General features: G+C 42.2%; 1 protein-coding gene across 2 annotated transcripts; it reads right to left on the bottom strand.

Moving 5' to 3' along the window:
- Positions 1-243: 243 nt before the first annotated feature.
- On the bottom strand, positions 244-10927 carry LOC135528258 (sodium-coupled neutral amino acid transporter 5-like). 2 transcript variants are annotated; one of them, XM_064957221.1, is made up of 17 exons: positions 10564-10927; positions 7646-7734; positions 6212-6322; positions 5938-6022; positions 5648-5763; positions 4568-4641; positions 4283-4375; positions 4060-4141; positions 3839-3921; positions 3641-3699; positions 3267-3425; positions 3040-3119; positions 2823-2923; positions 2493-2617; positions 2027-2171; positions 1682-1785; positions 244-1556 (listed from the first exon to the last, which is right to left on the bottom strand). In XM_064957221.1, exons 3-17 carry the CDS (start codon positions 6298-6300, stop codon positions 1452-1454), a joined length of 1500 nt encoding a protein of 499 aa, XP_064813293.1. In that variant the 5' UTR covers positions 6301-6322; positions 7646-7734; positions 10564-10927; the 3' UTR covers positions 244-1451. The 2 variants fall into 2 exon arrangements, with proteins under 2 accessions (XP_064813293.1, XP_064813292.1); XM_064957220.1 differs by having other exon boundaries at positions 7618-7734; positions 10564-10925.
- Between the last annotated feature and the right edge of the window lie 5001 nt (positions 10928-15928).

Here is a 15928-nt window from a genome sequence, read left to right as displayed (position 1 = left end):
CAAAGACTCAAAGCAGGAAATGGACAATTACAGCCCCCCCCCCCCCATCTCGCCCATGATGATGATCACGTTTGAATGGCGTTGCTTCTATTTCATGGTCTGACTAAGAAGTCTCTCTTAAGTTTTAGTCTTTGTTTCTTTTCTTAAAACGTCAAACTCTTCTCAGGCACTCAAGTTTCCTCTACTTGGACCACACATTAACGTGACAGATGTCATAAAAGAGAACAAACCAGATTCAAAACATTTCATGACATGAAACTTTATTGGCCGAATAACTCAATTTTTAAAAGACCAAATAAAGACAGTCTCCACGCTCTCTTAAAAAGTTCAATTGATCAAACATCTTTATACAGGCCTCCCCTATTCGGAATTTCTCAGACTTACTCAGAAAAGCCAAGTCCAACGGTAGCAGATGACATCATACTACTTCTGCTCTCGGACTGACTAGCGACACGGAGGTCAGTATTGAGTTTGCGTTGAGTGGACATTTGTTTGTACGATCACACCAACATCCCTCTCTGCCCTTAATCATTTGCATTCCATGTTGACGAGACTACAATTTCATATATTTTTTTGGTATGTACCACATGACAGATAAAAAAAACAAAACAATATAAAAGTTTGAAATATACATTTAAAGTTGCTGGATATAATATAAAGTTCACATAAATGTTTTTAAACCAATCAGTCATGAGGAATTGGGAGGGTCATCCCTTCTGTCATTATCACGGCTGATAGCTGCACTTATAGGAACATGTCTGACTGTGTTATGCTAACATGAGCTTGGTACCATGGAAATAAAACTAACAGGAATGATCAGACCGTAGGATACTCTATAGAGTCAATACACCTAGCAATATGTATGGGCATAGGGCAAAAACACTGTACAAATTCTGGATTTGATTCAAAATAACACATATTCCTTGATTTATAAATGACAATCATAGAGAAAATTACGTAACATACTGTACAATCCTGTTTGAAAATTTAAAAAAACTTCCCATAAAGAGAAAAATAATAATTAGATCCATTTCATTTCTTTATGTGTAAAAATATCTCATTGAAAATTCAAGGGAGGTAGATAAGGAGGGTAAATGATGAAGCTATTCATTGGTATACTTCAAGCATATGCTATCCTTACCCTCAGAACCTGTTGTCTCTGCGACAACTTTATTAGTGCCTCAAAACAACATACCGAAAGCAGACCACAATGTTTGTCACCTCAGAGCTGCTGCTTTTGAGTTGCTGGTTCTGCTTCCCACCCCGTACAAGACCTACCACCACATAATGCCATCTTGTGGGGGAATTTTAATGATATATTCTTTTCCATGTCCAGCCAAGGCCCTCTCATTTGGCTATGGTTAAATAATGTGCACGTCGTGGGGGAATTTGATGTTTGGGATAGATTTGGTTGGCATTTTGCTTGTATTACTGTTTATTATGGTCTGTTGCTAGTGCCCGCCTCTACTCCGAGACTCTCCGGACACCCAGTCAAGGATGATGAATGACGTACTCATCACCATGAAGACGAAGCCTAATGCTGCAAAACAGGCGGCCTGCAGAGAGAGCGAGGCAAAAAGAGAGGGATGTGAGCAAATTCTCAGACATTGATTCATAGGCTTGACTGTACTATTTACTGCTACATCGCTAAACAAGACGAGACAACAGAATGAGGTTTTACCATAATCTTTGGTATGGATTTGAAAGGCTCTGTTTCTTCAGGAACAATCCTGATGTAGAAGATTCCCGGGAGGATGAAGATCAGGCTGGGTGCAGAGGTCGCTCCTAGGGTGGGAAGGGGGAAAAGGTGGAGGAACGGATAGCGGTAGGAATGCAGGGGTGAAGAGGAGGAGGTAGGGGAGTGGTCGAATGTTAACACTTTCAATAGGAACAAAACTACGAGAGGCCATTAAAGTAGTACTCATTTTAGTTTCTACTTTGGATAACAATAGTCTGTGAATCTTAACGAGGTTTGCACTGAAACCACAACCAGTTATTTTACATGTCTCCGTCTCGGCACACTTACCAATGACGCCGAAGATGTCTCGAATGGTGGGCACGAAGATGACCAATAGGTTGACGATGATGAGGAGACACACGGCGATGGAGATGTGGTGAGCCCAGTGGAAGGGCTTCTCTGGGAACAGCAGCTGCAGCAGGGCCCTGCGGATCTGCAGAGGGGGACAGAGAGGTGTCACCAGGCCTGCATCACAAACCATGGCTGTGTCCATTTGTGACGCAGACTATGTCTCGGGAGAAGCTGGTCAAATACGTTCCTGAAACCTGTTAGCCAATTAGCGACCTAGCAGGGGGGGGGGGGTCTTGCGGGATCAAGAGCCTAATTATCCTCATACTGCAGTAACTTCAGTGCTTATATTGGAATAAAGAGGAATTAAAGTAACATTACTGGGCCCTTCAAGCCAATATGAGAATACATAAACACAAGCCAGCATTGACACTGTTCAGGGCGACAAGGTAGATTTGACTCTCACCGGAAAGAGTACCACAGGAACAGTAAGGGTAACAGCAACCAGGACAGCCATACGCACACACAGGATCAGTGTGTCCAATGGGTCCACTTTAATGTATGTATGAAGGAGCTCGGAATCTACTCCCCCTAAAACACAGAGAAACAGAGAATGGTAATTATACTTCCAGACACAGATGCCTTAAAAAGGTCTTAAACACGAAGAGAAGTTCATTTACCAGTGCTCCAATTCCTGACTTCTCAAAATGGTAGCGACACGGTAACAAGATGAGTGAACAGTCTGAACATAAATAAGTACTTCAAAATTCTCATTGCCCCAGGAGCCGTGTCTTACCAAAGAAGGTGAGGTAACCGAAGATGGCGGTCAGCCCGTACATGACGAACATGGCCAGAATGGAGATGTTGGCAACCGTCTGCATGCGTTTCTTGGTGGCGCTAAGGTCAAAGTGCACAGACAGAGATCAATTAGTAGCTGAATTTGGCAGTAACTGTATGAACCACGTGGATATGTGTTGCATCTCTAATCGGAACTGTGTCAAGTCATGACTTACTCTCGTAACTCTGTGTAGATGGGAAGCACCTCAGGATGGCAGACAAAAGCGAAAGCCAGGATGGGGATGGTATATGCTGTCTGAAAACAAAACAGACCATGAACTAAATGGTTCAAAACTACAAACAGAACTTGCAGCTCATTGGAGAACTTGCAGCTCAACAAGTCCTTAACTCCATACTGTATACCGTTATCTCATTTCATTTGAAACTAGTTTTCCTCTCTGACCTTCATGTTGATGGTGAAGGACTGTGCTTCACAGAAGTCCACATCAGAGGAGACAAATGAGTGGTTATCATGACTCTTCCCCAGGACGGACACTAAGTGGTTATCTTGACTGGTTATCTTCTCCAGTGGACACGGGATGTTGAACTTCTTATAGATCACCTAGTGGGAGGGACCAAATGACTGTTTAGTCAAGCACTGACGTACTAACTAGCCTGGTCCCGGGTCTGTTTGTGCTTGTATAGCCAACTTGTGTGGTCGTTGACCATTACAACCATGGGAGTTGGCGAGACAGCACAAACAGATCTGGGACCAGGTTATGTATTGCTCAGTTGGTTGGCAGATTGGTTAGAAGGTTGATGGCAAAGAAGACTCACGGAGATGAGGAAGAAAACCATACAGGAGAGAGAGAATCCACTGGTGTAACCAAGGTAACCTGTGAAGTAATGACAAGGATACGGCGTGTTAAATAGAGCCATGTCACTCTGTCCACGTGTCCTAGCATGTTACAAGAAGCACCAAATATGAAGAGCAAAAAAACAGAGCAAAAAAAACAAGTAACCGAGGAAACATACCAAGATGTCGCATGAGTGAGAGTGGAAAGACGATGATGACGCTTACGATGATGACCAGGTACTTCCCATCCAAGTACCACTCTCTGACCGACAGCAGGGACATTAGACAACAAAGAACAGGCCAACCGTCAAGTCAATCCATCAGATAACACTTTAAAAGGCCCTGTTTCACAGCCGACGTGATGAAATAACAGTAACAACTGCCCTCTAGAGACACTTACCCAGTGTTGTCCTTCAGGCCCAGAAAGGCCTGCATGACCAACGGGAGCTCTGACTTCACAATGAACAGGTAGCTGGACATCGCTACGGGAAACAACAACGCGTTTACACACACGCTATGACGGAAGCATTTTCAACGACACTTAATAAGCGGGGAACATTCACGAGGCTTACATATGAAAACATAAGCCAACCATGGCTTGGCGGTCACATAATATACGGTACCTCCAATGTTGTGCATGGTGATGATGGAGCCAGCCAACACTTTGCCTGGTTGTCCAAAAGCACGGTGCCCTAGCTGCTCATAGGCACGGATGCCTGAAAGAACACACACACACACACAGGCGTGTTAATATTGTCTCTGTGGTTGTTGCTTTCAGGCGAACCATAACATCCTTTCAGCCACGTACTCTAGTTCCTTGGTCATCTTAAGTAATGGTAGGCTGTACTACAAATGTTCTTGGGCTTCAATAAAGAGATAGGTATCTTGGTGAAATACCAGCATCTTACCTACAACTCCTGCACTTCTCAGGAGGAGGTGGATGGAATAGGCAGACAAAATGGCGATGCATAGCAACAGGATACTGAAACAAAAACACACATTAATCATAACACTGATATCACAACAGGACAACGCTCTGTAATTAGTCTAACTAGCTAAATCAACATATCAGTACTACATTTGGCACGGCCTCATCAATGCCTCAGTAGTCTCGCGGCTCCAGACAGCTTAACGGCCGGAGTTAAGGCTAATGACTCGGTAAATCTGTCGCTGACACAATTTCTCTGGCCGCTACAGTACACCTAGGCCATGTGAATGGCCATCACAGGTGTGACTGGTTTGTGACGCCACTCCCTGGCCTGCCAGTCCATCCCTTCCCGATGGACACACAGGACTGATCCAGGCAGACCTGCCTTTGATCTGATCACTACAAGCTATTTATAACCCCAAATCTGATTTAGGAGAGCAGTGTGTGTATGAGGACACAAATATACACACACTGATAGGCCAGCCCACATACTCAGACACGGCCGTACGACACAGATCAGGCTAAACCGTATCCTTCGATCACACCTTGTGTGTGCATCCTTGGCTCCGCCCGTCTAAAAAGCATGTGACTAGTAGAGGGGGGGTGTTCATGTCATTAAGTGAACATGTTATACAGTCAACAGACTTCTCAATAATGTACACACACACACACATAGCCAGAATGTCACACTCATAACAGCCCTACTGTTTTCTTGTAAAACAAACAAATGTTTCCCTTGATGGATCTGCTGGCGAGCACTGGGTCTGCTATGGCCTGGATAGTGTATTTATCATAGTGTCATCACAACCAGTGTCATTCTTTAACCCTATTGGGTATTTGGCCTGGACACACACACACACACACACACACACACACACACACACACACACACACACACACACACACACACACACACACACACACACACCTTTCAGCTCAGATCTGTCTGATCTGAGGTCATGGTAGGGCTGCATGTGACGTCAAGCCTTAAGTAACCACAGTGATATTGCCAAAGAAGGAGGACTAGCGCGGCCTGTGTTGTGTTGGCATGGTAACTTACAGGAAGAGGACGATTCCGGTGTTTGACATGGCGTATGCTAGTCCCAGAATTCCACTGCCCATGATGGCATTGCTGAGATTAAAGATGGACATTCCAAATGACGTCTTCCCCTCAAACTATGGTCCGGAAAGAAAGGAAAGAATTACACATACAGAATGGGCTGGAGAACATCTAGTTTTAGTTTACATTTGCTCTTATGCCTGTGTTGTAACAATGTAATTACACTAGTAACAAGAGACTGATTTCTCATGCGTACACATTTGACCTTTGAACTAAGGCTGAGCACTCACATCAGTGAACTGAGGTGCCTTTATTCCTGGGCTCTTCCCTGGCAGGAACTCATCTCGCTCTGCCATGAACTCCAGCCCGTCAAACCTAGAGAAAATAAACACATTTAGAAACAAGAAAGCCGTGGTACCACTGTGACACAACTCACGTATACAAAGATCAACGGGTAGCAAAATCACATATTCATTACCCGTCCGTTAGCATTGCTGTGAGTAACGAAATGCAGACAGGTAGCCTGTTGATGTGTTAGGGTTTCTGGTGAAGCAAGAGACTCACCCATCTTCTAAATTGAGCTTATCTGGACCAAGGTCCCTGCTATGTTGCCCGTTCATCTTTTGGAGCTCCAAACCTCTCCCAACATCCATGGCTGTGCTGGGGATGAAGATCCTGTGGACGAAGCCAAGTCGCAAATGACCTCAGGACAGACCTGATGACACTGGAGTTAGCCTAAACTCTCCTGACTATGGATGCAGTCACTAGGCTTCACATGACGAGGTAGAGGAAAGGCCACTGGGTTCGGAGAGAAACGCTGGACGGAGAACACAGCGCACAATAAAAATACTTGAAAAGGGGGCAAAACGTGATTTGTGTTATTGATTTTAGTGCAATCTGTATAACCTTATGTTCTCCTCTATAATACAGCATTGTCCTCTGTGTGACCTTAAGAGACTTTTTTATCCAGAAATGTAATCAAGACTGCATGAAGGGCTACTCTCAGAGTGTTGACCTACAGCAGGACTTAATTAACCAATGTGGGTCCACAATATTTAAAACCCATTGCCAGGATAAAGGGGAATACTGTTGAAGCACGGGGAGGGGGTGTAAAGCTATTTGAATCTTTTGTGCCAGGAAAGGCTTTAAATAACAAATGTTGTCTATGGACTTAATGTTGTGCTAATCTTCTATGGGCAACACAAAGCAAACATGGAGAGTAGTTTCTGTGTTCCCAGATCACACTCCCTAGTCTCAGTGCCACTGTGTCATGGGTCCGCTAGGCTGCATCCCAAACATGACCCTATTCCCTATAGTGCACTATACTTGACCAGGTCCCATATGGCTCTGGTAAAAGTAGTGCACAATGTAGGGAATAGGGTGCTGTTATAAATGAGCTATACAACACTCATTTGAAAAGTCAACAGTGAGTTTACCATGGGTCATAAACAGTGTGCTTTACATTGTTTTGTGAATGAGAATAACTAGACAGAACTGGGTTGCTACCAGTTGGTTTGCTACCAATTCGTTTGCTACCAGTTCTGTTTAGAGGAGTTTTGGTCAGGAAAGACAGCATGCCACCACCCTTCGTTGGGTTGAAATCACCCAAGGACTATAAAACAACCACATATGAAACAAAATTGCTTTAACTTACATAGCTCATAACCTATTCCTCTAAATAGCTATTGCAAAAAATATGACCATACATATAGTCTAAGTGAAACGTTGATAAAACAGTGGCTGATACTACCAGTTTTACCTAAACCTTTAAGTCAACTTTTAGACCTGAGTAGAACTGACCATCGGTGTGTCATGAGCCTCCCAGTCCACCACATTAGCAGCGCTGTGCTTCAGACTCCCACCACATGGCCCTTGTCTGATGCAAAACTGCCTCTATTGACAGTTGCCCTTCCATTGTTTCAACAGCTCACACACCATTACAACACACTACAACTCACACAGCTACTTACCCAGATAGTGGAGGGGAACTTCTGTTACCTTTGGGATGGATATATTTTTGGAATCCACCACTGTCTGTGTTGTTGATATCCACTGAGGACTTTCCCCCCTCTCTAAAGCTCCTTGGGCTGAGGAAGGGAGACAGAGAGAGAGCTTAGGACATGCTTGAGAGAGAGAGAGAGAGAGAGAGAGAGAGAGGAGTCTGATAACACACCTCCCCTCTTTAACCCTTTGTTTAACCTGTCGGTCAAATAATGCTGAGTTAGTCTGGTTGTGAATGGAATCTAGTGGTAGCTACATGTCTACATTCAAGAGATCCTGTTTAACTTGATGGATGTGAGCAAAACATTCTGTATGTTTTTCACATTTATGGTCTCAAACTATGAAACAGCGTGGAAGCTAACAGTACAGTACAATAATGGGTTGCCATCTCTCTATCTCCATAGTAAGACCATCAGAATTAGTAGTTAGGGGTGGCTATTTAACATTGCCGTTGAGGTATTCGGGGTAGACGGGATCAGCGAGAGAGTTGCATCCTACTCGATTCAAGGCCACAGCGCCTTAATTAGCTTAGGAGGTAAGTGAAAGCACGTAGGTTACCTGCATTGTGCTTCTGCTTTAAGACTGTAAACATTCCAAACGCTAAAAATGTATCATGTGCCTGAACAGAGATGGACACCAGTTAGGTCAGCATAGACAGAGACAGGCAGCGTTGCACAGAATACATAGGAAATTGTCAAACAATCATTGGGTTCTGCTTGGGAGAATTCCAACTCTCATTGAGCCTGATGTTTACACTCAGAAATATGTGTAGTAAAAGACATACAGAATGTAGGCCACGAGTTGTTCAAAATGGGTTTGATCAGGTCTATTTTCTGGTTAATAAAGTTCAAACTAAGCCAGTTAGATACAGTGCATTCAGAAAGTATTCAGACCCCTTGACATTTTCCACATTTTGTTACGTTACAGCCGTATTCTAAAATGAATTAAATTGTTGTTTTTCCTCATCAATCTACACACAATACCCCATAATGACAAAGCAAAAACAGTTTAAAAAAAATCTATTTTAGCAAATGTATAAAAAACTAAAACTGAAATATCACATTTACATAAGTATTCAGACCCTTTACTCAGTACTTTGTTGAAGCACCTTTGGCAGCGATTACAGCCTCGAGTCTTACTGGTTATGACGCTACAAGCTTGGCACACCTGTATTTGGGAAGTTTATCCCATTCTTCTCTGTAGATCCTCTCAAGCTCTGTCAGGTTGGATGGGGAGCATCGCTGCACAGCTATTTTCAAGTCTCTCAAGAGATGTTCGATCGGTTTCAAGCCCGAGCTCTAGCTGGGCCACTAAAGGACATTAGAGACCACTTCTGCATTGTCTTGGCTGTGTGCTTAGGGGTTTTGTTGTGTTGGAAGGTGAACCTTCGACCCAGTCTGAGGTCATTCAGAGTGACCATCAGGTTCTTGGTCACCTCCCTGACCAAGGGCCTTCCCCCCGATTGCTTAGTTTGGGCGGGTGGCCAGCTCTAGGAAGAGTCTTGGTGGTTCCAAACTTCTTCTATTAAGAATGATGGAGGCCACTGTGTTCTTGGGGACCTTCAACGCTGCAGAAATGTTTCGCCACACTTCCCAGACCTGTGCCTCAACACGATCCTGTCTCAGAGCACGAAGGACAATTATTTTGACCTCATAGTTTGTTTTTTGCTCTGACAGGCATTGTCAACTGTGGGACCTTATATAGACAGATGTGTGCCTTTCCAAATCATGTCCAATCAATTGAATTTACCACAGGTGGACTCCAATCCAGTTGTAGAATAACGTCTCAAGGATGATCAATGGAAGCAGGATGCACCTGAGCCTTTCGAGTCTCATAGCAAACTACTTATGTAAATAAGGTATATCTATTTTTAATAGATTTGCAAGAATTTCTAAAAACCTGTTTTCGCTTTGTCATTATGGGGTATTGTGTTCAGATTGAAGATGTTTTTTTACATTTATTTAATCAATTTTAGAATATGGCTGTAAAGTAACAAAATGTGTAAAAAGTCAAGGGGTCTTAAAAGTTTCTGAATGCAGTATATGAGTTCGGGAATGCACCCCCCCAACCAACATCTACATTTACTTGATCTACCATGACACAAAGGAAGAAGGTCGCAGCAACCGCGAACACAGAAAGATGACGTTTCCATTGACTGAAACGTCAGTACATTATTTCCTTGTAGTATTTGACAATTATAAATTATCCTTCTGAAATTTGACTGATGTCACCATTGTATTTCTTAATTTTACTGCAGTGGGCTAAATTAGGGTCACACAGAGTGTTTCTTGGTAGTCTTAAACAAATCTACTTTGAAACAAAAGTATACAACCTCACACACATGGTTATGGGCTTAAAAAAAGAAGACACGGGTACCATGTGAGATATAAAATGTATTCAATTTTGAGTTTTCATCCCAATAATACACTTCATATACATCACAGCAGACTGAAATATAACACAACCGTTTGACGAAAAGAAAACACCGGACTTTCGGCGGGTTGTTTGAAATAATGTTTATTAATTAGGAAATTATGATAAATATTAATAATATTCCACCCATGAGGGCCACTAAAGTGGCGATTTGGTCATTCAATTACAACTGCATTTTGGTTAACACGCCATGAAGATCAATGACTCTTATTTCAATTAAATGATGCATGATTTTTCCCATTGCATGTTTGAAAGAATGTAATCTCAGTACTTGTAGCCAAATTGAATGTCAAATAAAGAATTACTTAAATGTATCTCAACACTAAGTTTACAGTAGAATGGTCGTCTTACTTTTAACCTTACTTGTAATGTTGTTACTAGCGCTACATTCAAAAGCAAAAGTACTGTAAGTTTCATGACCCACATGGCAGACAGCGGAATGGAGTCAGATCGTCGACAGCAGGACATGTCCTTGTACTCACCTCTCTACTGGTCTGTAACAGACAGGTCAGGACCCACCAAGGAAGGATGGCCAATATACTGTAAATGCTTCAGTTGCAGGTCATGCAGCTGCTCGTCATGTTTCAAATGACGCCGCTGAACCAGGGAGTCCTCTTTGGAACTGCACGAGAAGAGCTAAAGTAGGAGCGAGGGGGGAGAAAATGCGCGGGAGTAGAAGAAGATACTTGCACGTAGCCCCTCCGGGTACCTACACTTGACGTGATCTGTTCCTTAGCACAATCAACAGATCGTCACTATGAGGAGTATGTAATAGGGGAATGTTCACTCAGGAGGCAAAACTATTATCTACAGAATGTTTTCAAATTCTCTACTACAGGACACTGAAGCTCTGTGCCCACATTGATCGGAGAATGAAGTTGTCGTTAGACATAAAAAAAAAAAAATGTTCGGCTATCTAACTAAAAACTTCCATAGCAAGGCTGAACAAGTTCACTGGAAACTACTGCCATCAACCAGCCCTATTTGTGTCGTAAATCATATTGGGGAAATATAAAGATCATTGGGTTCTGCTTGGGAGAATTCCAACTCTCATTGAGCCTGATGTTTACACTCAGAAATATGTGTAGTAAAAGACATACAAAATGTAGGCCACGAGTTGTTCAAAATGGGTTTGATCACGTCTATTTTCTGGTTAATAAAGTTCAAACTAAGCCAGTTAGATACAGTGCATTCAGAAAGACCCCTTGACATTTTCCACATTTTGTTACGTTACAGCCGTATTCTAAAATTAATTAAATTGTTGTTTTTCCTCATCAATCTGCACACAATACCCCATAATGACAAAGCAAAAACAGTTTAAAAATATATATTTTAGCAAATGTATAAAAAACTAAAACTGAAATATCACATTTACATAAGTATTCAGACCCTTTACTCAGTACTTTGTTGAAGCACCTTTGGCAGCGATTACAGCCTCGAGTCTTCTTGGGTATGACGCTACAAGCTTGGCACACCTGTATTTGGGAAGTTTATCCCATTCTTCTCTGTAGATCCTCTCAAGCTCTGTCAGGTTGGATGGGGAGCATCGCTGCAGGTATATCTATTTTTAATAGATTTGCAAGAATTTCTAAAAACCTGTTTTCGCTTTGTCATTATGGGGTATTGTGTTCAGATTGAAGATGTTTTTTTTACATTTATTTAATCAATTTTAGAATATGGCTGTAAAGTAACAAAATGTGTAAAAAGTCAAGGGGTCTTAAAAGTTTCTGAATGCAGTATATGAGTTCGGGAATGCACCCCCCCAACCAACATCTACATTTACTTGATCTACCATGACACAAAGGAAGAAGGTCGCAGCAACCGCGAACACAGAAAGATGACGTTTCCATTGACTGAAACGTCAGTACATTATTTCCTTGTAGTATTTGACAATTATAAATTATCCTTCTGAAATTTGACTGATGTCACCATTGTATTTCTTAATTTTACTGCAGTGGGCTAAATTAGGGTCACACAGAGTGTTTCTTGGTAGTCTTAAACAAATCTACTTTGAAACAAAAGTATACAACCTCACACACATGGTTATGGGCTTAAAAAAAGAAGACACGGGTACCATGTGAGATATAAAATGTATTCAATTTTGAGTTTTCATCCCAATAATACACTTCATATACATCACAGTAGACTGAAATATAACACAACCGTTTGACGAAAAGAAAACACCGGACTTTCGGCGGGTTGTTTGAAATAATGTTTATTAATTAGGAAATTATGATAAATATTAATAATATTCCACCCATGAGGGCCACTAAAGTGGCGATTTGGTCATTCAATTAATCAAGCAAGGCTGAACAAGTTCACTGGAAACTACTGCCATCAACCAGCCCTATTTGTGTCGTAAATCATATTGGGGAAATATAAAGAATATGGGGACTCTAATGTTTGCGCAACAGCTTCCTTCGCGCTTGACAAGCAACGCTGAACGACCACAGATGTAAATGTAAACATTCTTAGTAAGCATAGGAAGTATATGAAACCTTAGCATAGCCAACTCCATATTTGATCTCTACAGAATTTGACAATTGTCAAAATACTTGAGTGATTTTGCTATATGATCATACTTTAGTCCTGATGCCATATAAAGTGACTAAAGGCAGCACGGCCGCGCACAATGAATACAGGAGTATTATTCAATTGACAACAGTCTGTTTTCTGATGATAAACACTCATGTTCATTTTGCATTATTGGTGAAGAGCAACATATCACTCTGTGTTGGAGTTTAGCATCCACTGTCATTTGATTACACAACACCAACCGTAAGCTTTGGGATGCTTGCGGTATGGTGAGAACGCAGCCTCTGAACGTGATCATGTGAAATATGTTACAGAAGTATGAGACAATATAATGCTGACAAGAAAAACTAGAAAAACTAGTGTCTTTATTTTACTAATAAATCCATATCGCAGATTGATAACACATATAAACCACTACATGGGGGAAATGTCAGTGTGTTGCTATATTTTCCTTTATTATCCACCCAGGAAAAGAAGCTACGGCAAGCCTCAGGATTGGATGCATGGCCCTGAGGGCGGTTACACACAAAGAACTGCCTGCCAAAGTTTGGCCCTGCCTTCTTGACTGTGTGGCGTAAACGGGGTTCGCCATGTACCTCACAGGGGGGCGATGGGGACGACCCACGCAGGACTGTCTTCTAGAACCCCCCCCCCCCCCCTACAGTAGGATCTGAAGCCAGGGCCTCCTCTTTCTCCTGGTTCTGAGGACAACAACACTTGATGTCACAGGAAGGCCAAAAAGATCATCAAGGACAACAACCACCCGAGCCACTGCCTGTCCACCCTGCTATCATCCAGAAGGCGAGGTCAGTACAGGTGCATCAAAGCTGGGACCGAGAGACTGAAAAACAGCTTCTATCTCAAGGCCATCAGACTGTTAAACAGCCACCACTAACATTGAGTGGCTGCTGCCAACATACTGACTCAACTCCAGCCACTTTAATAATTACAAACCGGATGTAATAAATGTATCACTAGTCACTTTAAACAATGCCACTTTATATAATGTTTACATACCCTACATTACTCATCTCATATATATATACTGTACTGTATACCATCTACTGCATCTTGCCTATGCCGCACAGCCATCGTTCATCCACATATTTATATGTGCATATTCTTATTCATTCCTTTACACTTGTGTGTATAAGGTAGTTGTTGTGAAAGTGTTAGGTTACTTGTTAGATATTACTGCATGGTCGGAACGAGAAGGACAAGCATTTCGCTACACTCGCATTAACATCTGCTAAACAGGTGTATGTGACCAATACAATTTGATTTGATTTGACACTGACCCCTTTCACTTGAACTCCCTGGGGGTTGCCTTGAGGCTTTGGAACCAGCCTTTAGTGTCTTACTCTTTTTGGAACCAATGACTCCTGCTTAACGTCCTCTTCTTTCCAAAGCTTGTCCCTGCTCTCAGTGGATTCAGGTACTCTCAGGTCTCCACAGCCTCCTGAGATACTGGTAGTGGGTCCTTGCACCCAACCCAAGTCCCCCTGCATATGGCCTACTCATCTCCCAGCTTCCAAAATGGCTTCAGCCTGATACTGAAGCAGCTTGTAAAACTGCAGTTCGAACAGTTTCCATTCAGCCATTTCTGGGTCAGCTCGTGGGATAACCATATCTGTTTCACGTCAGTCTTCACACCTGTGAAAAAGCAAGTGGGCACACAGACAGGAAGAAACACTCAGATCACATGAGAAACACATGATGGCTTTTCAGTACAACAACAAGTAAACATTTGAAACTTTCCATTACAATATTTCTTAAAATATAGAAAGTCATGGGACAAATCATATGATAAAAGTATTTTTTCTCCCCTGTGCTGTGTGAGAACAGCCCTTCCCTCGTTGTCCAGGACATGCTGCTCCTCACTGGAGAACTCTCCCTGGTCTCCATAGCATTCAACGGTCATCTTGTGGTTGGTGGTCAGCAGGCCGGTCAGGCCCTCTGCAGAAAATGGGGTGGCACTGTCTTTGCAGTAAGTATCAACACCTATTTAATAAACCAATTAAGAAGGTACATTTTATGAGTGTGTACAGTGGCAAGAAAAAGTATATGAACCTTTTGGAAATATTTAGACTTCTGCATAAATTGATCATAAAATTTGATCTGATCTTCATCTAGAGCTTGTTCATTTCTATGCCTATGTAGGCTACTGTATCCTACCATTTTATACAATAAATACAGTGGGGCAAAAAAGTATTTAGTCAGCCACCAATTGTGCAAGTTCCCCCACTTAAAAAGATGAGAGAGGCCTGTACTTTTCATCATAGGTACACTTCAACTATGACAGACAAAATGAGAAGAAAAAAATCCAGAAAATCACATTGTAGGATTTTTTATGAATTTATTTGCAAATTATGGTGGAAAATAAGTATTTGGTCACCTACAAACAAGCAAGATTTCTGGCTCTCACAGACCTGTAACTTCTTCTTTAAGAGGTTCCTCTGTACTCCACTCGTTACCTGTAACAACCTCTGTCCTTCACTCAACCTCTGTCCTCCACTCGTTACCTGTAACAACCTCAAACAGTCACACTCCAAACTCCACTATGGCCAAGACCAAAGAGCTGTCAAAGGACACCAGAAACAAAATTGTAGACCTGCACCAGTCTGGGAAGACTGAATCTGCAATAGGTAAGCAGCTTGGTTTGAAGAAATCAACTGTGGGAGCAATTATTAGGAAATGGAAGACATACAAGACCACTGATAATCTCCCTCGATCTGGGGCTCCACGCAAGATCTCACCCTGTGGGGTCAAAATTATCACAAGAACGGTGAGCAAAAATCCCAGTACCACACGGGGGGACCTAGTGAATGACCTGCAGAGAGCTGGGACCAAAGTAACAAAGCCTACCATCAGTAACACACTACGCCGCCAGGGACTCAAATCCTGCAGTGCCAGACGTGTCCCCCTGCTTAAGCCAGTACATGTCCAGGCCCATCTGAAGTTTGCTGGAGAGCATTTGGATGATCTAGAAGAAGTCAATCTCCCAAATAGGAGGCCATTTATAATGGTTTGTAGTCTTAACATCTGGCACGTAATAAACATTTGTTTTTTAAAGTTTAATAAAGGAGAATTATCTTTTCTCTTGTAACATATTCAAATTCGGTTATTAGTCACATTAGCTCACAATTATTATTTTGATGGAAAAACGAATTCCTTAATTCGGTTGATACTGTTATGGAAAATTGTTTGATGGCTCAATGTTTGTTTGCTGGTTATGAATAGTCATTGGTCTCGAATGTGTGCTAAACCTGGCAACCGTGGATGAAACGAATGAATCTGGGTTTGCGTGATCCT

Source organism: Oncorhynchus masou, chromosome 33, assembly GCF_036934945.1.
Source record: "Oncorhynchus masou masou isolate Uvic2021 chromosome 33, UVic_Omas_1.1, whole genome shotgun sequence".
Classification (NCBI taxonomy): domain Eukaryota; kingdom Metazoa; phylum Chordata; class Actinopteri; order Salmoniformes; family Salmonidae; genus Oncorhynchus; species Oncorhynchus masou.
Note: the sequence above shows the minus strand (reverse complement) of the source record. Positions and strands in the feature narration are given on the sequence as shown.